Below are 26,606 nucleotides of genomic sequence, written 5' to 3'. Positions count from 1 at the left end.
TGCTAATTTTTGGATGCTTTTATATAGGCCTTAGTGGTCCCCTAATACTGTATCTGAAGTCTCTTTCCCGAAATTCAGCCTTGGTGCAGAATTACAGCCACTAGAGCCAGTCCCACAATGAGCTTTCCTTAGTATGTGCCATTTCTGTGTCTGTGTCTGTAGCTGTAGTTTGAAAGCCATGATGTCTCTCTCTCTCTCTCTCGGTGTCATATTGGTGGGCCAAATTCTCTGGGTGGGCAAAGCAGAGAAAGGGGAGGTAACCTTGCTCCTTATGACCTCATAAGGAGCATTCCAGATTGGCCCATCTGAGCTTTCATTTTCTCAAAGGCAGAGCAGGATACCCTGGGCTCGGTTTACACCTATCGCCATTTCTATCCACTGGGGGACCATAGGCAGGCTGGGGGATGGCATATTAATGTTAAAAATAGTGACATTTTCATGCCATGGGACCTTTAATCTACTAGTTTACATTTCAGAGTTCCTACTTACAGTTGTACTCTAATGCAGTCACCACTGATTTACAATTATTTGATAACATGCCTGTCTCGTGATATGTTTGCATAATTAACACTGTAGCAAGACAATAGCGGCACAAACAGCGACAAGGAAACCGATTTAACTCATCAATGATTTAAAGGAAGTGAACACCTGCTTCCTGCCAGCCTTTTCTCATCACTGTCAGGGTTTGTTTTTTAATTTGCTGAGACAGGATCCTCTCTTAAAAATGATTATGCAACCGTGTCTATTCTCTTCTATTTTCTTGCTCTGACAGCCGTTTAGACTACAAATGAAACAGAACAGAGGACATGACATTAAATCAGAGGACATCAAATGACTAACATGAAGTAACACTTTCTGTAATGATACATTTCTTTATAATGCAGAACAAATGAGAAAACAGGTTATATATACACTGTACATCAGCTAGACAAGTATGTACAACAAATTGTGTACAATATCTGTGAAATGTGTTACATTTGTGTATTTGTTACTTTTACAAAAGTGGAACAGTTCCACCTCTCAAAACTCTCCGTTCTAAGGTTCCTAAATCTTGAAAGCTACTCTGTGTGTACAGTAAGTGCAAGTGTGCTTGTGTATATCTTGTGTGATGTACACGTGTCCACAGTGTGTGTGTTCACTGAACAAATTACTGCAGTGGGGTGCTGTTACTAACAAGCTCTTTTTAAGTGCCATTTCCTGGTAGAACAGAGAGTCTTTTCTTTTTTTTTTATAACACACTGTCGTTATCCCAGGTTCTCCAGAGACATATGCCTGGAGCCAGAAGAAACTGGATCCTCCACTCTCCTCGCAGCCAGAAAGCTTTGCCCAGGCTGAGCTAAAGTTTCAGATCTCTGCCTGACGCCTGCCATTTGTTGGAGACAGACTGGCAGGCACAAGCCACTGTTAGAGTCCCAGGGCAGGATGCAACACACATTGGGCAGGTTTGAACCTTAAGTCCAACTCTTAGTATACTGTGATTTAAAAGACTAAACAGTTTTCGTTCAGAACAAAAAGCAGCTACATCCCTATATAAATCAGCTGGCTAGGTATTTACAGCCCTTCAACTATTTACATTTACAGCTCTGCCAACTCTTCAGAAGATTTATTCTCAATGAGTTTAAAGTGCCTTAAAAGGGTTTTGCACTGAAGGTCAGGTTCTGTCTCTGGTTCCAAATCCTAGATCAGTATAGACAACTTAAACATCTGCAATATAATGTGTCATTAATAGTTAGAGCAGTTTCTACCACAACCACTAATGCATTCATACCTATTAATAGTGATTGATGGTTTTAGACAACTGCAGTTAAAAAAACCAAGAATAGACCAACAGGGAGGAAAACATTGTCCTTGGTTTAAGAGGTTTTATGGGGCTAAATAAACCATCAGTTCCCCTGTTGGTTTCCAGAATGAGTAAATGTTAAAAGTAATAAATCCCTAAAACAGTACCTTTTTTATCCACGGGTATATTTAGGCTAGTATATTGTCATGTGGAAATATTCTCAGTTTGTACAAAGCCTCTAGTTTGAGTTAGATCCAGGAGAAAAACACTGTCCTCTCCTGTAGATAAAATCCACTGTGTGATGATGTACGTTTCCAATAAGCGTCCTATACTGGTTCAGTTCTTCGGTTATGCTGTCCCTTCAGTCTGTTAGTTTGTGTACATAGTTGACAGGAAAGGACCCACTCCTGGATGGTTCCCCCTCTATGTGACCAACCTGTTAGTCAGGATATAAATAGAGTTTTTCACTGTTACAGAAACTTAACAATATACAATAAGTATCAACAATATACAATACTTATAAACAGTAACTTAAATACATGGAAGTATGTTTACTGTAAATATACACGTGTGAGGTGGACATGAAAATACAAAATATACTGTAAAGTTGCAGTGCAGTTATAGCTCGGAAGTGAGCACATAAGAAAAGTTCATGTTATATATTTCACTTGCTCTTCAACATCGCTACCCAAAGGAGAAGTGAACAAAGGCACCATAATAAAATGAAGAACTTGTAGTTGCACTTACCCACCAGTGGGCGTCATTAGTGGCCGTGACCACAATAATCTCATCTTTGAAAAAGGCAAGCTGCTCAGAACTGACTGCTCTGCAGTCCACTAAAGCCTTGACACGCTTCTGATGTGGCCTGCTGCCAGAAACCTGCAGGAGACATGCAATATATTTTCCAGTGTGCCACCAGCAAATTTATATTGACTGTGAAATCTCACAGGCTTTTTTTCTGATTCTCCAATGAAAAAAAAGACCTGTGGAATTGAAGATTGTGACATGGAGGACTTAAACAATTTGTATGTGATTAATACCATAGCATTCCTGCGGGGTCGTGGGACACAGCTCACAGCAGGTGAGGATGGCAGTGGTGCTGCAGCAGGAGCTGGGGCAAGGCCCAGACTATTCCCCACTAGGCTGCAGTACAGCTCCTCCTGGCTGCCCACACAGCTTGGAGACAACACGCCACACTTCCCCTGGCTGCCTGCTCCACTGCTGGTCCGGCGATACGATGTGGTCTTCTCTGAACTAAAGGGTACGACAAGTCACATGACATAACAGTGATTGAGCAAGGCTTCTGTCTTAACTGGGGACAACTGGCTAGTCCTTTTCATCTGTGTAATGTTAAAAAGTTTTTTGGAAATAGTGATATTTGTTTTTAGACATGGCATTAACTTGAACTGAATTTCTCCATTGGCTCTTTTTAAACCTGACACTATCATGCAACAGCTATTTTGTATGTATACATTTGTTTCTGTATTTATTGTTTATTTAATATGTTTGTTTGTTTATGCACCATTCACCAAAGCAAATTCCACATAAGTGTAACTTATTGTTGCAATAAACCCTTTTCTGATTCTGAATGTATAGCAGTGCTGTCTCACCTGACAGGCACTATGTGACTCTGAGAGGATGTTGGCGAGATACTGCTTTGAGAGCCAGAACTAGCAGTAGGTTGGCCCTCCAAGGTCTGCCTCTGTCCCCTGGGCAGAGCTCCCTGTCCATGGGGAGACCTAGGTGGTCTCGCACCTTGGCCTTGGTTTTCTGTGTTGGGTGAAGGAGGCCTATGTCTCGCCTGTGTCTGGGGACTGGAGGAGTGGGAGGGTGGGTTAGAGCAGCGTCGCGGAAGGGAGTTGCCATCCTGTGTTGTGACCGAAATCTGTGGGTCCGAGCGACCTGTGGAGGAAAAGAAAACGTCAGAAATTAGAACAAGAGCACCACTGTAAAATGCACATTTATACAAACTAACTTCATTAGGTTATTCATTCACTCAAAAACAAGTGACCTAAAATTAAACTTTAATGTGTTATTTGAACTGGCACCATGCACTGGCTCAAGAAACAGGTTATCTTTCATATAAACAAGATTATAATGGAACATTTTAACTGATGCAATCATAGAAACAGGTTAAACAAACCATTATTTATTTTGACAGTTTGGGTAGAAGTGCATGTTATTGTAAACAAAGTATAATACCTTCAGTAAAACAAATTTAAAATAGGAATGGTAAGCACCAAATGCTTGCTCTTGGGGGGGAATTGTTGGGTCTTTGTAAATTATAAAGTGTGGTCTAGACCTAGTAAAGTGTCCTGAGATAACTCCTGTTGTGATTTGACACTATAAATAAAATTGAACTGAAATTGTAAGGGCATGCAGATAAGCCATATACACAACAGCAGCTCACCTCTCTGGATGGATTTAGCTGGTAGTGGTGGCGGCATTGATGCTCCAGAGGGGGCGCTGTTGGCTGGAGGATTTCTGTATAGAAAGTCTAGATTCTCATAGGTCTGACAAGGCCTGCTTCCAGCATTACCCATACTCCAGCGGGCAGAGGAAATTCCACCACCTCCATTTAAGGACTGAGGAGAGCGAGTTTTGGGTAATGGGCTCACCTGGAAGAAAGTGGAAAGGAGCACAAGGTTCATTTCTAGTTCATCCTCAACTTTCTTTGTTTAATTTCTCTTTATCGTTAGTAGAGGAGATTGTAGTGGGAAAACCCCTATAATGTCCTTCTCCAAACATTGTAAAAGGCTTTTTTGGCACAAAGACAAAGTCAGTAATGAGATTGGCTGTGTATGCGTTGTTTACCCTCTCATCCAGGTCATCCTCGCTGTCATAAAACTCCTGAGACTGTGTCTCCCACATGAACTCCACGTGGATCTGAGAGTTGAACTTCCCACTCTGGGCCAGCTCCAACTAAAACACATACGGGAGCGCAAACACTCAGAATACGGTCATCCACACATTACCAGATATCCTGTAATACACATTATTAGGAATCAGCTAGGATGCAGTAAATGTGTACTTGGCTCTAAGAAGCCAACTATATTTCTACTGCTTTGCTGAAGTAGTTCTGCTTCTTGTTTGTTCTTGAGTCAGTGTTGTGGGTTTAGGTACAGTTAAGTACAAATATTTAATGCATCTGTATCAGCTGTTCGGTATTTTGAGAGTTACAAAAAAAGTAGCATTTTAAACGATGACAACACACTATATCCCATTCTTATGCAATTCTGGGAAAATCGATTAACATAAAACTTCCTCCTGACTGGCAATGATCGGTCATATCTGTATGACTCTGGGTTCAGCGGGAAAAAAGGAAAACAATTAGGAAAGAGCAAAGCGGGTTAAATGAAATCAGTGAAAGAAAAGTCTCCTAAGTCCAGGGCCAGCCCACACCTCATATTCCAGATTTAAAAAAAGACCATCTCAATGAAAAATTAAATGAATTGAGCCAATAAGTAAATATGGTGAATTATAAAGCTGCTTATTTGTGTAACCTTTTTCAATCTCCACACAATAAGCCTGTAAAAAAAGGTTGTGTACAATAAAACAGGACATTACACAAGGCAGGTCTGATTCAGCAGGGCAGATGGCCGGTAAGAAAACAAAACCCATTTATAAAGGATACACACTGGGACCTGATGAGGATAAGATTCCTTGTCCTGGGAGCGAGTCCTTAGCAGAGCTTTGCTGCACAGGGAGTTATTTCAAGGTAGTATTTCCAGCTGTGGAAATTGTCTTGTTTTGTTTCTGGAGGTGGCTATCTGGTAGGCATTTTAATGTTGCAATTTGATACCTCGGTTAAATTTACCTCCTGACTGTGTGTGTTCTTTGAATTTATGAATTAAAACTTAAAGAAGAGAGAAAGTGGGGTCTCACCAGCTCCACACACTGCGCATGCTGCAGCCTCCGTGCAATATCAAGGGCCGTCTCTCCTACAGAGTTCACTATAGGAGATTTAAAGGAAGAAATGGTTAAAGTATTTATTGATTGCACTGGGTGAAAAAGTAAATAGAGTAAATGTACCTGTGTGTAGGGCTGCTTTTGCTTTGAGCAGTAATTTGAGAGACTCTGGCTTGTGGTGCAGGACACTGTAGTGAAGAGCTGTGTTTCCTTCTGCTGTTTTCTTCTCCAGACAGTTGCTGTAAAGTGAACATACAGTATAGGCAGATGGTGTTAAATGTTACCAACTTAGTAAGCAGGTCAAACAATACTGATCAAGAGCTTAATCCTCTTCAAGCAAAGGAGATACGAATCATACATGACTACTTGTCAGTGTCTGACCTGTTCTGGCAGAGGAAATCCACCAGCGCCAGAGAGCATCTCTCCTCCAGACGCACAGCAAGATGGAGAGCGGTCTCTTTGATCCCCTTAAACAGGAAGAAAAAACACAAATGAGGACAAATTGTTGACCCTTAAAAGAGATTACAAAACGTTTTCGCCAAGTTCACTGTCAGTCAGTACCTCAAGTGGCTGCATTAAGTTTCTGACAATCAAGTCTAAAGCTTTGCAACTGGAATACCAGAGAAGCTAATGTCAGAGGCTGACTGGGAAACTATTTGTTTGTGTGTTATAAAGTGAAAACATTCCTACAGCTTTAAGCACGATCTGTTTATGAAAAGTGTAATAGGAGGGGCAGAAGAAAGACATAGAAGTGCCTGCGTAATTCAATGAGCTTGTCTCACTTGTTCTCAAGAGACATGAGCTCTGACCTAAAAGCTGAAATAATAAACGAGGGCCAACCAACACAAACAAACACACACATACACACACACACACACACATTACACGGTGAAGTCAGCAGTGTTACACAGACTGCTTATGCTGAGCAGGAAGTGTATGACAGAATGTAGAACGTGATTAAAGACAAGAAGACAAGGCGTTGAGGAGAGACAGCAGAGGCAGGGAAAACAAGATGAGTGGGTGAAGAGAGCAAAAGAGGGGAAAGATTAAATTAGAGGCCAGAAGAGATGGGAGGGCCTCCGAATGCACACAAGGAGAATTAACACATACTGTAACTATCCACACACCTCCTACATACTGTATGCTGTGGCAATGTTTTCTATTCTATGCTTAGCCATTTCAGTCACAGTTCTAAAGTGACAGGAACGTGTTAGTAACTTTTTTAAACATTGCACAAATATATGTGTAGCTGTAGAAAAGCCAGGAGGGTGGCCTTGTCGGAATGCAGCTGTCATTCATCCTAAATGCATGATATCTGTGGGAGTTTAAATTTGTCAGAAGATGATATGGATTTATTATATGCATTCTTACTCTAACAGGACACATTTCAGGAAGAAATGCTGGTGTGAAAATCCACTTAGCTGTAAATCATTCTCACCTGTCCATCAGGCAGCATGAGCGGCTTGGAAAGGTCCGCTCCCTCAGCGTAGAGCTGTAGGAGAGAATTGAGGTCACGACTCCTCACAGCGTCATACGGCCGGCCAGGGTCTGCTTCTTCTCTTCGCAGGACATACCGACGCTCAGCGTACTTTGACACAATGTACTCCTTTCTGGCATTCCTGGTTGTTAAGTAAACACATATTAATGAAAAAAATATAATAAATATAAATCACCTAATTGTTGTTTATTCCTTTTGAACAATCAAATTGTCAGGGACTCACATGTCACTTTTTGGAAATGGTTTGACAGAGTCATTTGGAAGGCCTGCCTCCATGATGTCATTGAATCTGGTGTTGCCAATACTGACAGCCAACTGAAGTGACACAAAAAAGATGAGACATAAAAGCATTTCAATAAAAGGCAGATGGTATCATAATTTCTAATTGGGAAAACTTGACAATACAAAATCCATCTGTACTGTGTCTGATTTTTTGTGAATCGGGTTTTTCCATGTGTGTATTTAGTACCAAAAGCTCAGAGGTGCTCAGTAGGTCCAGAGTGAGTGACTGAATCCTGGAGTAGTGGACACCCAGCTCTCTGTGGATGCCAGAGCACTCTATACAGGTCAGGATGCCCAAATTGGTCGATAGCCATGTTGGATCTGTGAGCAGAAGAAGTCAACGGACTGTTAGAAACTCAATAACATTGTAAAAAGACAGCTTGAACTGATCAATGTTTATGAATTATGTCATACTCATAAAATAAATTAAACTGGTTAAAAAATATTTTCATTTAATCTGATGTATTTCCACATTTATTTCTGCAATGATCATCAACAACAATGACTGGCTGACCTGGTGCTCCACAGTCAGCGCAGGCCTCGTTGCCAGGCATGTGTCGAAGCTCGGCGATGATGGCTCGGGAGAGGTCCTGGAGCCCGCTGTCCTGGAGGTGGAGCTGGTCTCCTACCAACGCTGTGTTGAGGGCCTCCTCCTTACTGTTCTGCAGCACTGACACCCAACTAAAGTACAGGTGCACAGACATACAGAAAACAGCCACAGAGTTTGTGGTACCAAAAGAAAGCAAAGGATTGATCGTTTCAGTCTTTTTCCAACAAGATCAAAATTAGTCCACCATGTGTTCATTTTGTTTTGCTCAGTTGTCTAGTGATAAGCCATTATCACTCTCACATTTTCCGTTTAATGAGTTCTCTACCACCCAGACTCTCAGAACCTCATGGCTTTCATTTCTGAAGCTCTGGTACTTTTCCTTTCAAACCATTTCCATCTCCCTCCGTCCCTAAACTCACACAGCACATCACATACAAAAATCTGACTGGAGGCCCACACACAAGGGAAGGGTAAAGGACAAAAAAATAAAAATAAATAAAAAAACACATGCACTTCCCTCAATCCCCACATCGCAAAAGTTCCCTTGCTTGCTTTCTGTGGCTGGAAAGAGAAGTCCCACCCAAAACCAGCTGGACCAAGGGACTCCTAGAGGACAGCATTTTCTTTCTGCATCATTTAGTTTCTCTCCATGTTTGGCTATTGTCATCCCTGTTTGTTCTTCACTGCATAAATAATCAGACTATATAGACCATTTTAAAACACAATCTTTATCTTTTTATTTTATCATCTTAAGTACACTTCTCTTCATTCTGAGTGTTTATTTCCCACACAGACCTAAGCTCAAATAAAGGGGAAGGACCTGTAACAACTTGCTTACACAAAGAGAAAATACGAGAGGTAAGGAAGTGACTACTACAGTAGCATCAACACTTACATCATACATTCCTGCTCGTCTTCTGCCTGGAAATGGTATGTCCGATTATCTATGAAGAAGAAGAAATGGTGGTTAGACATTGTCAGTACAGAAAATAAATGAATAAACAGAAATGGCTTTAAAAAAAATAAACACACACCCCTTTGTCACGTCACAACAGTTCACATTAATCATAATGAATCTTTGGCACTCACCCAAAGTAAAATATGTCTGATCCCAATTTAATGTAGGGACCAAACAGGCAAAACTCACACAGCTGCACAACACATGACTCTTTAAAGTCTTTAATGAAGATATGTGGAGAATAAAGTGTTAAAGGTCAAAAGCTAGTAATGAACCTACGAGTGACCAGGTCAAAGGTCTTCCTGTCCTCTGGGTTGGGTCGCACCTGACAGGTTAGTAGGTTCAACTTGGCTGGCGGTCGATTGATCTGAAGACACAAACGGATGCTAATGTCAGCATGTATTGGAGAATTTGGACAGATTTCAGATGACACTTTGAACTGAATCTAAATGCTTGGTAGCAGTCCATGTGTCCTCACCGTACTGTGGGAAATGGTCAGGCAGCCAAATTTCACTCCACATTTCCTCTTCTGCCAAACCTTCCTGATCCTGCAGGATGAAATGCCCAAATAATATACAGATTTTATACACAAACTACTGACATAAAAACATCAACCTGGATGATTTCTGTTAAGTGCATTAAATGATAAAAACATGGATCCTTGAATCGAGACATGGTGAACTACACACTGCTGGCCCAGCTTACTCCTGTTCAGAGTGCTTCAATCTTGTTTTCATTATCTTGATTGACTCAGTTAAAAATGAGAACATGTTCTGTTTTGTGTCAGTGGCCTGAGGAAGGTTTCTGCACCATCTCCCATTCACCCTACTGAACCACATCCCCTCTTCTTATCACACTGTAATCTAGATGTGTGTGTGCGTGCGTGCGTGTGCGTGTGTGTGTGTGTGTGTGACACAAAGACTGGATCCGTTAAGTTAGCCAGTCTGCCAATAAGTTCCACAAGAGGGGCCCCTGCTTGAATCTTCATCACACAATAATGAAGACCAGGTGGGGTAAAGAAAGTTTCCCTCCTTCTCTCTCCATGCCTTACTTGCTTACTCTTCACCCAGCTCTGATCGCTACTGCCCTCGACAGCAGCGCTTATTACTTTGAAAATTGTATCATTTGTTAAAATATGAACATGAAAGTAAATCCGAAAGTTATGAAGGAAAAAAAAACTTTTTTTAATGAGCTAAAACACATGTTCCCATCTTATATTCTAATATTCCATGTGTTTTCAATTCTAATACAATACTTGTATTATAACTGCTTACGACCTGACATTTGGACACTGTAATTAATACTTTTACACACCCATCACTCTTCTTGAGCAGGAAGCCAGATTTCTCTGTCCCATACTTCTTGTTGCCCTGTGGTTGGTGGATGCTATACCCGTTGCCAGAGTTCTTCCTGTTCAGGTACTCCTGGAATACAAACAGATATTTAGGACTTTACTTCAAAGGCTTCAAGCAAGCTCTGAAAATGTAAAACAATTGTGGCAAGACAAAGTAATCTGACAGCATTAACTAGCAACTAAAGCCATCTGCCGCTGGACTTTTTAGAGCACCCATTTTATTTACATACTAATCATTAATAGAAGTGTGCCAACTCAAAGTACGTATAACGATGCATTATAAATAAGCATACCTCTCTCCCCTCCACTTGCAGAAGTAATCTAAGAGAATCCCTCAACTGAGTTAGTTGTTTTACCTCCTCGTCCTGATCCAGACGCACCTAAAACACACACACCATAAAAGTCAATTGCAGCAATAAAAAAAATGTGAAGATGTGAAGAACATGTTTTTTTGTTCTCCATGTTCATTTGATCATATGCAATGTTTTTTTTATTTTTTCCAAGCACTGGGTGTGGGATGACAACACATCAGAGCTTTGTGTAATGGCCTTAATAATGCAGAACAGAGCTCAGTACTGGGGTGTGTCGTCCTAGGAGGTTGTGCATTTTGTATTAAAAGCAGCAGAGTGACCAGTCTTGCATGCAAAATAAGTAAGTTTAACTGAAATATTCCAGCATTTTTTCCTGGGAGCCATAACATAGATTCATCTTTTTCTTAATTTTCTTCTTGAGGCTGAGGTCTGGCATGTCTGAGCAGACTGTTTTGCCCATGAAGAACCAGAAAAACCTCTAACGATCCTAGTATCACAGTAAACAGTCTGTTTCCAGGGCTCTATCCAGAAAATTGACTGGAAACCAGTTGGAGTGGTTGGAGAAATAGGTGTGCACCAGGAAGGAAGGAAAATAAGGGATGCTTTCAGTTTCATCTTTTGAAATAGGGGGAAGTATTTCTGGGAATATAGTCCAATAAGTCTCTGCCTGTGGGTTCAGCTGCAGGGAAATTTCAGAGGAGGGGGGAGCGACTGAGGTTTTGGCTGCTGTGAAGAGTAACAGAGAAAAAGTGCTATAGGCGTCACTAAAACACAATGTGATTTACAGTCAGAGATTTACTGTAAGTTCCTTCTTGCTCACAGTTTTACCTATTGTGAGCAATGGCTGACAAGTGAATGTGGATTGGGGGTACGATAACATCAATAGTATGTATGTGCATGTTTTTTGTGATAACATCAGTTTGAGTTAGTAAGGAGTTAGGACAACAGCAGTTAGTAAAGACATTAGATGACTAACATTTACCCTTATAAACACTGGCTGATATAATGCAGGTAGACAGCTTCTGTGTATTTACCGTGTGAACAGAAGCAGCAAGCTTCTCAATGAAGGGAGCAAGATTCTCTGCAGCTTTCAGCCCATCCTGAAAGAAACTGAGAACAGAAAAAGAACTAATGCTGAGTCATGGTGGTACTTCAGTCCAAACATCCTAGTTCACACCAACCAAAACATCACATGAAAGCTGTATAAGCAACTCCGTTCCTACATAAAACCCTTGGTATGATTAAAATAGGTAAAGGGTTAATAACCGTAATTATAGCTTGTAAAAGGAAAATGAAAACCAAAAAAACCTCAACTATTAAACAAAATCTGTAGCTGAAACCCTGAGGTAGAAATCAAATCCATGAGGTTTTTAGTCCAGGAAAAAGTAAAGAAAATATGTCTTGTTCTTTTTCACATCTAGAACAAAATGGCAACAAGGCAAAACATAGTAAAGGTGATGTTGGCTAAGACCGACCTGAGCTGGGCCTGGAAATATTTGATGAGACTCTGGAGAAGATCAGGGCCCTGACGCACCTTCAGCTCCTGGATCTTCAAAAGATACTGAAATAAACACAGAATATTAAAAACAGAAATGGCAGCTCTCCATGGAATGGTCAGATGAATGCACTAAAAGATGAAGCCTGAATATGAAAATGAGGCATCAAATAAAGCTACCATATTTCAGTACCCGCTCATCCTTGACTACACATCTTTAATATCCTGTTTTGAGCATGTTTGTATTGTGTGGCTCCTCGCTTTGTAGGACACAGCCTCATATTGTTCCAAAGGTCATCACCTTATTTCAACATTCTCACACAGTGAACCCTGTAGACTGAAAATGGAAAAAGTCATCATTCAAAAAAAAATTTAATAACACATACACATAGTGCAGGCTTTCTTGTAAATAATTTCCATCCTGCACATATCCTCTTTGTGGAAGGAATGACTACATTCTCTTTGCTCCATAAAACCCAAGTCTGAATCCATCAGTCTCTTTTTGTAGCTGAAGCACAGACAGGCTCAGTGAAGTGTTTCTGTCCTGTGTATACTCGTGTGAGCTTGTGTGTTTTTTCTGACAGACAGAGAGAGACGGAGGGGTGGAACAGTTTGCAACAAGTAGAAGTTCCATTTTCCCTGCCTCTCCGCTTTGTCTTAACAGCTGGTCTCAGTCAGGATTAGATGTTTTGTTTTTTCAGGGTTTTCTCCAGCTACATGTGCACTAACAAACTAAGCTGAGACTACACAACCTGTATGTAATAGCACTGCCAGTGTATTTCACAAGAATTTCAGGTGTGGGTCATGAAACATTTTCATCTGCCTTTGAACTGCACTTTCTAATGTGTACGACCAAGCTCTACTGCAACTCTGCAAGAAGCAACCAATTAAGCTCACGTTTGACTTTCTCAAAACACATTTCTTCCATCATAGGAATTAATAGAAAGATACAAAAAGGGATCGACCCTGGCCATCCAGTTGGTCATGGATGGAATATGGAATCCACAAAGCAGACCACCCATGTGAAATAAATCACAACCTCAGGTAGGTGAAAGGTGTCTGGGTCTGGTATTTTGACTGGCACTAATCCCTCACCTCACACATTTGCAGCTGAAAGGTCCTTCTTTCTCTCTCCATGTCCTCCCCTCCGTCTGATCCCTCTGTCCTGATCATACCCAGCTGCCTGGTCTTCTCCTTCCTCTCCTTCTCTAGCTTCCCTCTGATGGGGGGAGGGAAGGATAAGAAAAAAATAGCAAAAGAAAGATTGATATCCTTAATCCTTTATGTGCACAATGTCCTTCACAATTCTTAAATTTGTCCAATCAACTCTATTTCTGTTGTGATTAACTTTTTGAGCATTTGAAGTGCGGCCCCCCTGGTGTGAACTCTTGTTACAACATTATAAAACACTTTAAACCACTGTCCACAGTCAGAATGAGATCAAATCCTGGCTGCAAAGTGCAATGGCTCCGTTTTATTTAACAGCAATGGAATGGAGAAAGGCCATGGGTAATGAACTATTATCATATTAACCTCTGCTGTTACATAAACATCTATGACCCAGTAAAAGACAAGCAAGAACTGTGAATGTGCAACATGATTCTCCTTAGGCATTAAACATCTGTCTCCGGCTTCTTTTCTATCAAGAAGCAATTAGGCTTAAATATGAAGATTTGGACTATAATCACACAATATACAGCCATGTGACTTTGAGGTAACAAAGCAAGTGCAAGTGTATGGTTCATTACATTTTTATGTCATACTCCTTCCAACTCTTCTCCATCTGTTTCTTGAGCTCCTGAAGAGAAGAGAAGAGGAGAGAAGAAAAGAGTAGATTAAGAAAAGTGTTTAAATGGCATTGTTAGTAGTCCACATACAGTCAGGTGAAGTAGTCTTGACAGTACTGGTTATTATCTGCGTAGATCTGGGTAGAGCCAGACAGTTCATGCACAGAGACATGATTACTCACATTAAGCTAACTAGTAAGCTATCTGGCTGAACAGGATTTCAGTAGTGTTTTTCAGTAGCCTTCCTTCCCAGTAACAGTGAAGCAATGTTCAGCTGTCGAATCAGCTGACTGGGCAGTGACAGTAGCTTACAGAAGCATTAGCCTGACATTACTCACTAGTCTGTCGGCAAGGCGAATCAAAAGGACAAATTCTGAGCAAGACAGATCGGTTCAGTATTGGAACATAACTTGGTCTTACTCATTAATCTGCACAAAGAGCTTCATCTTTTCAATATTTTAGTAGGCTCAGCTGCATCTACGACACAGACCGACATAATTACCTGCTTAAAGAGGAAATACACCTAGCAATGCATACATTGATATAATTTTAATAAAATACAAGATATTGTTTTTTGTCATAATTCTGGGATTCAACTCCAGTGGTATCTCCTCTCATCCTACGGTCTACAGATAGTTGATGCACATTGCTTTATATCCGGCTGTTTCTGAGTGAATGGAAAAAATTGCTGATTGGCTATGACATCAATATTACTTAGAAGTGTTTCTCAAAAGGTATGTGTGTGTAAATCGGTGAGAGCGCCTATAATAATCTCCAAATTATTGTCACATCATCAATATCAAAAAAGCATTTTGCTTTTTCAGTTTCGCGCAGCCCTGATTTATTGATCAGACTATAGGATATCTCTCTAGGTCACAGCATCACTACAGACTATCTCTGCTGTTCAAGTTCACAAATTGAAGATGAACTGTAAAATAGAACAGAACAGAACTGGGCAATATTATATATTGTATATTGTAAAAATAAATAAATAAAAAAAGGTAGGGTGAATTCTACCTTTTAGGCAGGTGTTGTCTCTCTCCTAAAACAAGTGATCATCATGTGTATACCAGTTTAGCCAGCAGGTATATTGGTATTTAATGAATTTGTCATAAAATGTGGACTCACTAGTCTGCTGTCCCGGAGTTCTGACTTCAGCACATTTTCCAAAGGAAACGCCATGATGTTGTTGAGGTTTTGCACCTGAAACATGTAAAAAACAAACAAGTTACTTGGTGCTGTTCAGTTGCAGAATGAGCAAACATTCACATGCACACACCATTCTACACACTATTATCTCCCCATGGATCCCCATTTCTGGGAAAGAGTGTGGATAACTCAAAAACATGGTGATTCAGTCATTTTGAACTAGTGATTCATAAAAAGACAACACTGGCCAATAATCTACACCATTTTGTGATCCAAGGGGGAGCATGACGCAAGGGGGAGCATGACTTTTATTACTGTTCATCTTGGATCTGGGGAGAATGAATGGCAAAACAACTAGCATAAACTCAACAGGCTGAGCTTTAGAGTAATACATTATTACCACAAAGCCCCCGATAGAAATACATCATTTTTTCACTTAGGCATGCAGTATATCTACATACAGTAACAACATATGTTGTCAGACAGCAGCCTTTCCATGGATCCTGGTGGATTAGCTGCACTCAGCTCTTGACATAAATAATGTCCAACCATTTCCGTGAGCTGACTGCAGAGTTGGCCTTCATACATTGACACAGCGGCCTGGAGACTGGTAAGATTGTTTTGGTTTGCATCCAAAAGCTGAGGTAACTAATAGATAATACATTGAGTTGTGACACAGGGAAATACTCCCAAAGTGTCAACACATGTAGATGACAGATGACATGGATCAATGCATGCATGCCTGTATGAACACTGGGACATTGTGATAAGCACTTAAACACACATGGCATTAAGTGACACACTCAGGTTGATTTTGCAGTACGGCCCCCTGAATCATACTCCCATTAGTCTTTTGGACCCACTTCCTCTGTAAGACCCAGTCTCCCCTGTGAGGCCTTGATTGACACATTGGAGGGAGAATGTGAGACGGTGTGTGTTGACTCACACATGGAGGTCTGGGATGAATTATCATCGCCATAGAAACTATCAGTGGGAGGGTTCCGGATGACCCCAGATTTTGGAGTAAAGAGGTGCAAGCATGCAGCTGTTAAAAACCTCTTTCCTTCGTGCATTCATGCATATATGTGGGTGCACAGACACTTTTTACTCTGCCATAATTAACAGTTACATACACCCAACATCATATGGGAGTGATCTGGAGATCTTTCACCTGCTGCTGTTTCGAATAAACAAACTTAATTTAGCTAATTTACTTTACTCCTTATCAAAACTTTCAGATTATACCATCATTTGAGTATTTTAGAGCCATGTAATGGAGCAGCTTCACTTTCCTGTTTTAGTGTTGTCTTTATTTCCATCCATCCTCCGTCACACACAGCTGTGTGTGTGTGGTTTGAACTTTCTAGTAAAGACAGATAATTTGAGGAAGCCTCTCCTTTCCCTCCCCCTTTTCCTCACCAGATTTTTGAAGAGGGCTGTGACCTCTCTGGTGAACACAGCCAGGTTAAGGAAGCCTGTGGAGACTTCGCTGTTGTCCTGGGTCAGGTGGCTATTCCCCAGGTTCTCCAGCACCTCAACATACTGCTCCTTGTTGTCCACATGGGCTGAAAAACAACACACGCATACAAAGTCAGTATCGACATAGACAATTAAAGGTGACTCAGACTTGATTTACATGTCAGGAAAATGTTAAGAAGGCCGATTGACTTGCCCTGTTGCAGTGAATTTTTTTAACAAGACAAGCATGTGGGATAAATTAGTAAGGGTTTCCATCCGTCCTGGAGTAGGTGACAGGCAAACATATAGAGACTAACTTTTCTCTGGCGCTTATAGGTCACTTTCCCAAGGGACATGACCTTAGTGGGCTCTCGGTCTGTTGAATTCATGTGGAAAAAGGCTGATGCAAAAGAATCTGAGCTCCGACTGGCAACACATTGGTTTACATTTTACTAAATGAGGTTTTACCCTACAGCTATTTTAAAGTAAGACTTAGATGTGGATATCAAATAAACAAAAGTTACAATTCAAGCCCCATGTAAATAATCTTTTTCAATCAACAAATATGGCCACCTGATTGACCTGACTTCTTAGCTGACTTTGGGAAACCCCAACATTAAGACAAAAATGTTGTAATTGATTTATAGTTGTGGATTAACTATTTAAGGAAGTAGTTAAGGAACATATGGTCTAGACATCTGCCATGTCCAAAGAAGACTAAACTCACAAAGGCAGAAATAAGCAGAAGTAGTAAAGTAAGTTAATGTCTTCTGCTCCAGTTTCCACCTCAAGACAAATATAAAATTGTAAACTGACTGTATCTGGGAGACAGACACAGTTGTACTCATTGGATGAAAAGCAAAAGTAAAACAATTTGTATGACAGTAAAATTTTGAATTTAAGGAAAGTATGCAGACACACTGCGGGATGGATGAGACAAAATCGAGGGGGAGCAGGAGAACTGAGCCGTCATTAAAAAAAAAGCATTATAACAAACAACATACATGCATCTATCAAACAACAAACCGCTGAGTCACAGAGGAGCTGAGAGGATGATTTTACAGCTAACCTTTAACTACCAGATACCAGCGGAGCAACTCAACTCTTTTACTCCTCTGCCAGAACACACACAGACTCGCAGGCCACAGCATCTTGGCAGAAAGGTGGTACTTAGCAGTTTATGGGAATACAGATCGAAAGAAGAGAACATCTCACCATGTGTGTGTGTGTGTGTGTGCGTGTGTGCGTGTGTGTGTGTGTGTGTGTGTGTTTGAATGCGTTACACAGTAACAGACCATCACACTAGCATGGGGGAGGAGAGGGCGTATGATTTATTTGTATATACGTGGTTTATCAGACTGTTGATTAACATCAGGACTGATTAAGGGGTTCAACAACATAATGACAGAAGAGGGGGGCCTCCCATGGTCATATTACTGGAACTAACCCATATGATTCTACTTAGAAACAGAAGAAGAAATAAATAAGTAGAGTGAAAACGTATGGTGAATAATCATGGAGCACTTCTCTGCAGCCACAATATTGCTGCCAACAGTATCTGGTTGCCTAATACTGGGCAGCTGGCTCTCTGAATCAGTTTACTAAAAACTAGGAGTTAAAGCCTTGAAATGGGAAACAGGCTTGTAAGCGAGCACAGAAAAAAAACTTCAGGATATGTTGCGCACTTCCTCTGTTTCTCCCGTGCATTTTTGAGGGAACACTCACATCTTGCATGATTCGCTTCTGATAGATCCAGTGCAAGTTATGGTGTCGTACTGTAGTGACACATACACACTCAAAAAACATTTACTAAGTGACCCAATGGATCTGTTAGCAGGGCTCGAGAATGCGCCCCAAATTTGTAAGGGTGCGACTAAGATTTTTCCTAGGTCGCACCAGTGCATCTAACGTCGTCGCATCCGCTGCCTCTCCACGAACGAAGCAATGTCGTTTATATGTTGCGGTACATGACCCGTTCCTTCTGTAAAGCCGTGCCTGTGTTTGGATCTCTCCTTCGCGCAGCCCTGCCCCCATTCACTCACACACGGGCCGGCTCACCTTCAACATCGGAAAGCGGCTCATGGAGAGACACGGCTCCGCCAGTCCAAATGCTGACCTTTGTCTACAGTTTTAATTGTTATTAATACAGCTATATATGGTTAAGTATGAGAGGGAAACCTGTATTGGTACCAGTGTTTCCGCTGGTAGCCTAACTCTTATTGCGGCCACCACGGCGAAAAACACAGAAGAAGTTAGTGAATGGAACTACGGTAACTTCAGTTTGTTGAGTAATAGTGTGTGAGACGGAGCCTGCTGGACCTGGGCGAGAAATGTGACCCATGGCCACATTATCAGAGTTCATAAAAATGCAGTGCAGTGACGATACAGACATTTCATAGCCTACACAAGACGCGTGTAACACCGCTGACCCGCATTCGACCCGTGCTGGACCCGTTCATAATGAGTCAGCCGTCACTCTGTGAGTAGCTTCAGTCCATCGTACTCCCTCAACCTCTCTCCCTATATGAGCTACTGGGCTATCTGGTGTTATTGAAAACAAGTGAAGGAGCTTTCTCAGCGATATATATTTTTTAAATATATCCCAGGCTATATAGATGTAAATTATCTGAAATAAATATATTTATTTCAGATAATTTACATGTGTTGCAGCTGTATATTTTCAAATTGGGAAGGAAACCCTGTCTTTGCATTTTATTTCAATCACATCTGTTTTGATAAAAGAGCTTGTGAAAAGTGGCTTTGACTTAAAACATTTTGCCTACTTTGTAAAAAAATATAAATTAGAGATAGAGCGATATATATTGTGTATCGCCATTCAGCCGAAAAATACACAGATATGATTTTTAGTCCTGGACTAGTGGAAGATCTGATAAGAATCAGTGTGGAGGGGACCAGCTTGGAGGATTTTGATGCTAGGGAGTGTGGCAAGCTGGTTTAGCCAAGGCCAAAGGGGAAGAAGGCCAAATTATAGGAGTTGGCCATCTGAGGGGCATTTGACAGCAAGGGGGGACCCGCTATAAGACTTTGAGTACAGTATAATGTGCTTCAAATAAAAAAAATGTACCAACTCCTTATTCTTGTTTAAAATAATTGACATAAAAAATATATATATATATATATATATATATATATATATATATATATATATATATATATATATATATATATATATATATATATATATATATATATATGGAGTGTGATAAAAAAGGTGACCTTGAAATTGTGGCCTTAATGGCGACGCAAGGAAAAATTTGGGTGCACCTAAATTTTGTGCTGGCGCACCTAAATAAAAAAAGTTAGGCGCACCAGTGCAACCAAGGCAAAAAGTTAGTTTGGAGCCCTGGTTAGGTCACTGTGTAGCACCTTGTGGTTGCCAAAACCGCACATACCATTTGCTTAAACGAAGACACATACATGACAAAACCATACACACTGTATGGCTATAAACACAATCACTCAACATCCCACACACTCCAGTCCCATAACAAGGAGCCTTACTCATAAACACCACTGCCCACATGAGCTTCATGATGTCATATTAAGGCTTGTACAATTCATTATGTGGAGGCTCTTCTATGCACTGAACAGCTCATCCTGCTATAATAAAGGCTGACCTTTATTTAAAAACTAGATGCCAATTTGACTTCATGCATCATTTGTAGGGACAGACACCCTTCTTCATGGATTTTGTAAGTGGTCAAACGCTCTGGAAAAGCTAGTAAGTAGACCTTGAGTTGAAATTGTTTTGTCAAACTACCATTTCCAAGGTCAAGAATAAACTTTGACTTTAAGCCAACATGTATAAGGAGTGAGTCCTTAATGTGCTGTAGATTAAATCCTAACAGCTACTGAGCCAGCTGAGCAAAGGCCATCCCCCGATTAAGTAAACAGTTAAAAGTTCTGGAAAAAACTAGTAATTGAGATTTGAATTGAGATTGTTTTCTTAAACTAGTAATGCAGTGTGTGAATGGGACTATATTAGGTAGTCTATATCCTCGACGTTCCACTTCCAGGATTGATCCAGTGCCGCAGGAAATTCTGCCGGATGCATGTATTTTCACCGATGTCCGTTTCCTTCTGCTTTCTTTGTGTTGGAATTTTAAACTCCGGTCGATTTATGAGGACTATGGTTAACTGCTCCTCAGATCTTTGCAGGGTAAATTGAGACAGCTAGCTAGACTATCTGTCCAATCTGAGTTTTCTCACGCACGACTAAAACAACTTTTGAATGTAAACGTTCCACCAAAACAAGTTCCTTCCCAAGGCTATTTTGCAGCGGCTCTGTGCAGAGCTTAGCACCACCCAAGACGATTGAGATTGGTTTAAAGAAATGCCAATTAACCAGAGCATGTTTTTCTCCCATCCCGGAATGCTAATTGGACTAGCCAGACCCTCCTCCACACTGGCAAAGCGAGACTCATATTAGGTGACCCATCGATACTTACAGAGTCCAGAAGTGTGTATAGCTTTGATCATCTTCTTCATCCTCTGTAGAGCTGAGAGGTCCATCTCCAGAGACTGCAATAAAACAATGAGACAAAGATAGGTGTGAAAATAAAATATCATGAATAAAATAAAGACGTTTACACTTTAAAATGCCTTCATCCAATTAATAAATTGTGAGTTTTGGCTAGCCTGGCTCAACAGATGTACATTGCTGGGATAAAGCAGAGCTGACGTCGCTCCCCTGTCTCTCTCCTCTCGCTATCTCCGCTATCTGTGCTTAGCATCTCCCAGGATGGTTGTGATTGATTTGAAGAAATACAAAAAGCCAGATGCCTTTTCCCCTGTCCCAGAAAAGATAGGCGGTGTAGCCAGACCACACTCCATCGCTGACACAGTGCTGTGGAGATCAGTCTGGCAATGCAAGACTAGTTTTGGGCTAATCTGATTAACATACTTTTTTTTTTTTAAGCAAGATACACATTGATGCAAAGATCCTGTAAATCCAATGTTGCCATACAGTAGTCTGGCTCATTGATTTGCAACATTGCCTGAAATGGCCTAATAATACACCCAGAGATATCAAGGGATAACTACATCATTAAAAGCTGCACAGGAAAATCTCATATGATTGACTAATTTCTGTAGTTTCACACTCCTATCATCGAACCCATCTACTTTCAAGCCTTACCTCTGCCCAACGTTCAGATTATGTGTTAAAATCTTTCATGAATGCAAGAATTACTACTCAATTATGCCGATGTTTGACTTGTCTACAGTACGTATGTGTGTGTGCGATTAGTTATGCTTAATTTTCTCACGGTGTATGACTAAGGCAGACAGGTGAGTCAGCACTTGCCAGCAAAACAATCGTCTGTCTTGCGTCATGTAAGACCCTGAATGAGGTCAGTGCATATATTTAAATTTTTTAAGGTTGAAGCAACACTTTCTCACACTGAAACACAACACATGATGTAGACAAAGTCACTTGGCTTCATTGTAATTGGACAACTATCTCCTACAAACCAAAAAGGTTTGAAACTACATCCTGTTAATTCTCCTCATACAGGCCACATGTTTTACTGAGCTAGACATGCGGCACTTCACCTACGTGCCACTAGAAATAGCGATAATGAACCAGTAGTCCAGACTTAACAGAGACTCTGCCTTGTTAGATGGTGTTGTTTATATGCCTCAGTACTTCCCAGTCAAGTTCACTCCCTACGTATTAGTTTACTAATTAAAAAGGTGGCATGGGTGTTCTGTAATGCGACCATGCAGACAATGAGAAAGTGATTTAGTGGAGACTGGAGATGGGAGTTGCTCACTGATGCTGCTATTGCAGTTTCCTTATGCTTGGTAAATTGGTTGGCAGACAGGGGATAAAACGTGGAAACAAGCTGGTGCAGGTTAACAATGCACTCTGTGTTTGTAAAATAAATCGGGGCACACAGACACACCAACCGACAGACAACCCACCTGTCAGTCAAGACAGACAGACAAACTGACAAACAACAACACACACATCCCTTCTGGAGAGGGTAATGAGCTCCACCCGTAAGTGTACTGATGTTGACAAAACGACAGTGTCTTTTAATACAGAGCCTTTCTGTGCCAGTATGCAAGGTTGTATTCACCTGCTGTTAGGGTGTGTGCGTGACTGCTGCCAGCAGTGTATGACTACCTGACATCTAATCCTTATTTACCGCATTAACTTAGCCTGACAAGCCAGACCCACATCAAGATGTTGGGTCTGGGAACTCACCATTGGCAGGGCTCAATCCGAGGGGCGGGATAAACGGTTGTCTTTCAAATTGCCTCTGCACGCAATAGGATAGCGCTACAACCAACCAGAGCAACGCTAGTTGACAGATTAAACTTCTGCCATATCCGGTCGGCAAAACTCTGAACACATCTTCCTAGGGCTGCTGGATTATGGAAAAAAATATAATCACTATTATTTCAGTCAATATTGAAATCACGATAATTTAACACGATTACTCGTTGAGTTCTGGAAAGATGTTGCAATTATTGAACTTAGAAAAACAGTGGAAAAAGTTAAATAAATCAACAGCAAAAAAAAAAACACACCTGTGAAATTTGCCTTAATACTTTTCCTATTGAAACTTTATTTGGTCATTCAGAACACAAGAAAATAAGAGTTTACTTGCAAAACTTAATGAGCTAAATAATTGTTTTTCTCGATTATTCTGTTTTTGTGATCATTGGGAGCCAAAATCATAATCACGATTAAATTTTGATTAATTGCACAGCCCTACATCTACCTTTTTTAAGAATGACTTCAGTGCTGTTCTTTGTTCCTACAAGTCTTCCAGAATCGTGGCCAAAGCCGATTCGAAAGACCGCTGTTCGCCAGCAGCAGCAGCGATCTTCTTTGTTTTCAAGTAGCAGGGACTTTTATATATGTCAATGGGGAATTCACGCGGAACTGTCGCAACTCTGCCGTCAATATGTTAAGCCCGCCCACCGACTCTATACACGATGTGATTGGCCCGACTAGAGTTTGGTTTTTCCAGCTCGCAAGCCAACATAGAGTCGCTAGACTGACCCTGGCTGCCGCTAGGGTGTGTCTAGATTTCTAGGCTAGCATTAACTAGCATGATGACACACTTGCAGGAAAACCATAGTATTTCATTTTTAAATAGTATTTAATGTTAAATTAGATAGTATTTAACATAAGAGAAAACTTTAGATCTGTTCCTAAAAAAACCTTTATGGAAATAACATAAAAGCCAATTATAGCTTACAGCTAAAGCAATGAAACCATTCCTTATCCATGTCTTTCTCCCTTTATCGTGGCCTCTAATCAGGAGTAATAAGAAAACAAGCAGCTAAGTTTTTGTAGGGGTAAATGGTGTCTCTGTCTCCCTGCCTGCCGCCGTAAACCACACACATGCCCACACATTACCCCTAGCCATTAATCAAGCTTGTCCCTGCTGAACAGACTAAACATAATAACCATAGATCTATCTATAAAGAGTCTGTTGCATTTACATCTGCGTGTGCATCTGTCTGTCTGTCTGTGTGCACAAGTGTAGGATTCCAACATGTCCCTCCCCAGAGCAGCTATTCCAGCTATGTATTTTCCAGTATGTCATGGCCATACATAAGGCTATTATCCCAAGATAAATAGATCAGACAGCTGTGTAAAACTCTTTATAAACCCTGGACTCTGCTGTCCCCATCTCTGCTCAGCAGTCAGTTTCTAGACAGGAAAGTCTTAATGAAGAACTTTAATATCTCACAGATTTTTAAGACTGCATTTTTTGAGTCATGCATCAACTGGATTCAATTATATAGAATCAGTAAAATCTCAGGATATCTGCACTGTAGACTGGATTACTGCTGCCAAACAACCATTGCATAGGAAACTATATAATCTTCCCCCACATGGTGTGTATCTAATTTTAGAAAAAATATCCTCAGTTTTCAATTTGTGATTCAAACTAGTGTGAGTGAGCTCTAGCTGAAAGCCATCTTGGGTTACAGTAGAACAGTTAACCATAAGCTTATGTCACAAGGAAGACAGACAAGGAAGAATCGACTTGTGTGCACACTTGGATTATTTGTTTTGTGGCAGAATTCCACAGGGGCTTTTTTTTTTTTTTTTTTTTTGGGGGGGGGGTTTGGGAAAAAAAATAAAAAAAAAAAAAAATTAAAAAAAACACCCCTCAAATAGGCCTTGAGCCAAAGTACCACTTCAAACAGACAAAATGCACATACTGGCCTTCACAGACATGCTTGCAAGCATAGACAAACGTGCGTGCACGTTTACACTCACAGAAAAAAGCAATGCCTTATTCTGTCAAAGGGGTCACACTTGTTTCTGTATGTCTGCTGTGTGTGTTCTGTTTATGTTCCATCTCAGTCTGACTGCCTTGAGGCAGAAGACAAGGCCAAGTAAACTCTCTGTATGCTTCATTACCTCATGTAACCTTCACTTGTCCACTGAACCAGGCCAGTCTGCATGTGCTAAAATCCAGCCTTTTCTGAAGACAGTACGTACCACTGGTCACACAGAACTTGACAAGCAGTGCCAGATAAGCCATTTACCAATTTTGGATCTACAATTTTATAAAGAAATTGTGTAAAAACACCAGAATCTTAGTCCCATAGCCTAACAGGGCCAGAGGTTAGGAGAGCACCAGGTCAAGCCGGGTCAAACCCAAATCAGCACACTAGATATGTATGTCAGAAATATGCTAGTTTGTGCTCACACAAACACATTGCACCTGCCCCTCTGTAAATGTATCCCTTTAGCATTAGGTAGCTATTAGGCTACAGCTTTTGGAATGAAATTACTGTTTTGTCAAAACCTGGGGCAAAGTCTTCATGTTTATATCTGTGCTCGCCTGGAAACAACGTTGAACAACTTCAAAGAAACGGTTTAACGACATAATGGTCCGTTTTCACAGTGCTGTAAAAACCCTAAAGGTGTCACCTAAGAAAAGTAAGCTAGCTGGTCTACAGGTGAGTGTAAAGACCTTCTTCAGCGAGAGCTAGGCTATACTATATGGACCGATTTGAACAGGTAAACAACAGACAAAGGTGCATTTCTCGCTGCACCGCCTCCCCTCCTCCTCTCTCACCTCCTCCACGGTTGAAACTGTGGTCCGACAGTCGCTCATTTTGGACTGAAAACTTGAAGTCCCCGGCGAAGACAAATCCTCGTTTGTCAGGACCACGAAGTCCGAAATGCTTATTCGCTCCGGCATGTTTCGAGCGAAACGGGTCTGACAATCACTGAGGAGAAAAGTTAGCCAAAGTTTCACGCGCGCATTTTATTCCCATTTGAAGAAAAGTAAATAGTTCACTCCTCCATTGTGTGCAAAAAGGCAACTGCAAAGAAACTGTATTCCTCAGAGTGCTGGTCCCTTAAAGCTTCTTAAAGTTGGAAAGTTGTCTAAAAGCGGACCTCTGTCCTGACTGAGTTTAGGCTCCACTCTACGAATGTGTGTGCGTGGAGGTGCGCCAGCGCGCTATTGTCCGCCCAGCGAGGGAGGGAGCAAACTCCATTGTCACGTGGGAATGTTTGTGCTTTCTGGCACTCAGCAGAGGGAAAAGAGTGTGTGTCTTTGCCCTCGTCTCTTTCATTCTTACTTCTCATTTCTATGCAAACTCCAGAGAGTCTGCAGTGTGGTCGCCATGGATATGCATAATACCTCATTCACAGACTAAACTGAAGGGGAGGAATTTCAGTGCAGTGAGGCAGACTGGCAGAAGCATACAGTTTAACTCAAAGCTCTGATGTTTTACCAAGAACGTGTGATAGATGACAAGGGACTATGTTATCTTTGGGGCTTTTACACAAAACACTACTGAAACACATGCAGTACTTGCACACATTCATCACATCTCAAGCAAGGCTTTCACAAATGTGCAATGCCCTTTAATCAAGAGTTCAGAGGTATAACACCCCCTTTTGGCAATCCCTTTGGCTTATGCTCCAAAGCTTCTTCCTCTTCCTTTTCATCTTACGAAAAGACATTTTTCATTGAGGGAGGATTTCTGAAGTCCCTCCCCACTGACCTCCTGAAATCACCTGAACGAAAAGGAAAGAGTGCATCAAAGAGGTGGGGAAAAAAAC

General features: G+C 41.0%; 1 protein-coding gene across 2 annotated transcripts; it reads right to left on the bottom strand.

The window, feature by feature from the left end:
* Positions 1-858: 858 nt before the first annotated feature.
* asap3 (ArfGAP with SH3 domain, ankyrin repeat and PH domain 3) lies at positions 859-26,001 on the bottom strand. Of its 2 annotated transcripts, none has more exons than XM_039786133.1 (26): positions 25,609-26,001; positions 21,001-21,073; positions 16,493-16,638; positions 15,053-15,127; positions 13,886-13,935; positions 13,233-13,356; positions 12,118-12,203; positions 11,677-11,752; positions 10,625-10,711; positions 10,292-10,401; positions 9,456-9,525; positions 9,257-9,344; positions 8,915-8,963; positions 7,984-8,150; positions 7,657-7,790; positions 7,411-7,502; positions 7,128-7,308; positions 6,071-6,156; positions 5,813-5,928; positions 5,666-5,733; positions 4,595-4,702; positions 4,191-4,398; positions 3,391-3,682; positions 2,821-3,034; positions 2,532-2,659; positions 859-2,216 (listed from the first exon to the last, which is right to left on the bottom strand). In XM_039786133.1, exons 1-26 carry the CDS (start codon positions 25,732-25,734, stop codon positions 2,204-2,206), a joined length of 2,967 nt encoding a protein of 988 aa, XP_039642067.1. In that variant the 5' UTR covers positions 25,735-26,001; the 3' UTR covers positions 859-2,203. The 2 variants fall into 2 exon arrangements, with proteins under 2 accessions (XP_039642067.1, XP_039642066.1); XM_039786132.1 differs by having other exon boundaries at positions 2,528-2,659; positions 25,609-26,000.
* Between the last annotated feature and the right edge of the window lie 605 nt (positions 26,002-26,606).

Source organism: Perca fluviatilis, chromosome 20 (genome assembly GCF_010015445.1).
Source record: "Perca fluviatilis chromosome 20, GENO_Pfluv_1.0, whole genome shotgun sequence".
Classification (NCBI taxonomy): Eukaryota; Metazoa; Chordata; class Actinopteri; order Perciformes; family Percidae; genus Perca; species Perca fluviatilis.
The sequence above is the reverse complement of the archived record's forward strand: the minus strand, read 5'-3'. Positions and strand labels throughout refer to the sequence as shown.

What these genes read in the sequence shown, in the direction of transcription:
- asap3 (XM_039786132.1), bottom strand. Translation starts at nt 25,734, where the DNA reads ATGCCGGAGCGAATAAGCATTTCGGACTTCGTGGTCCTGACAAACGAG. An exon ending in TGCAAGTGGAGGGGAGAGAG is followed by an intron (nt 10,402 to 10,624) that starts GTATGCTTATTT and finishes TTTGTATTCCAG; the next exon opens with GAGTACCTGAACAGGAAGAA. An exon ending in ATGCGCAGTGTGTGGAGCTG is followed by an intron (nt 4,703 to 5,665) that starts GTGAGACCCCAC and finishes TATGTGTTTTAG; the next exon opens with TTGGAGCTGGCCCAGAGTGG.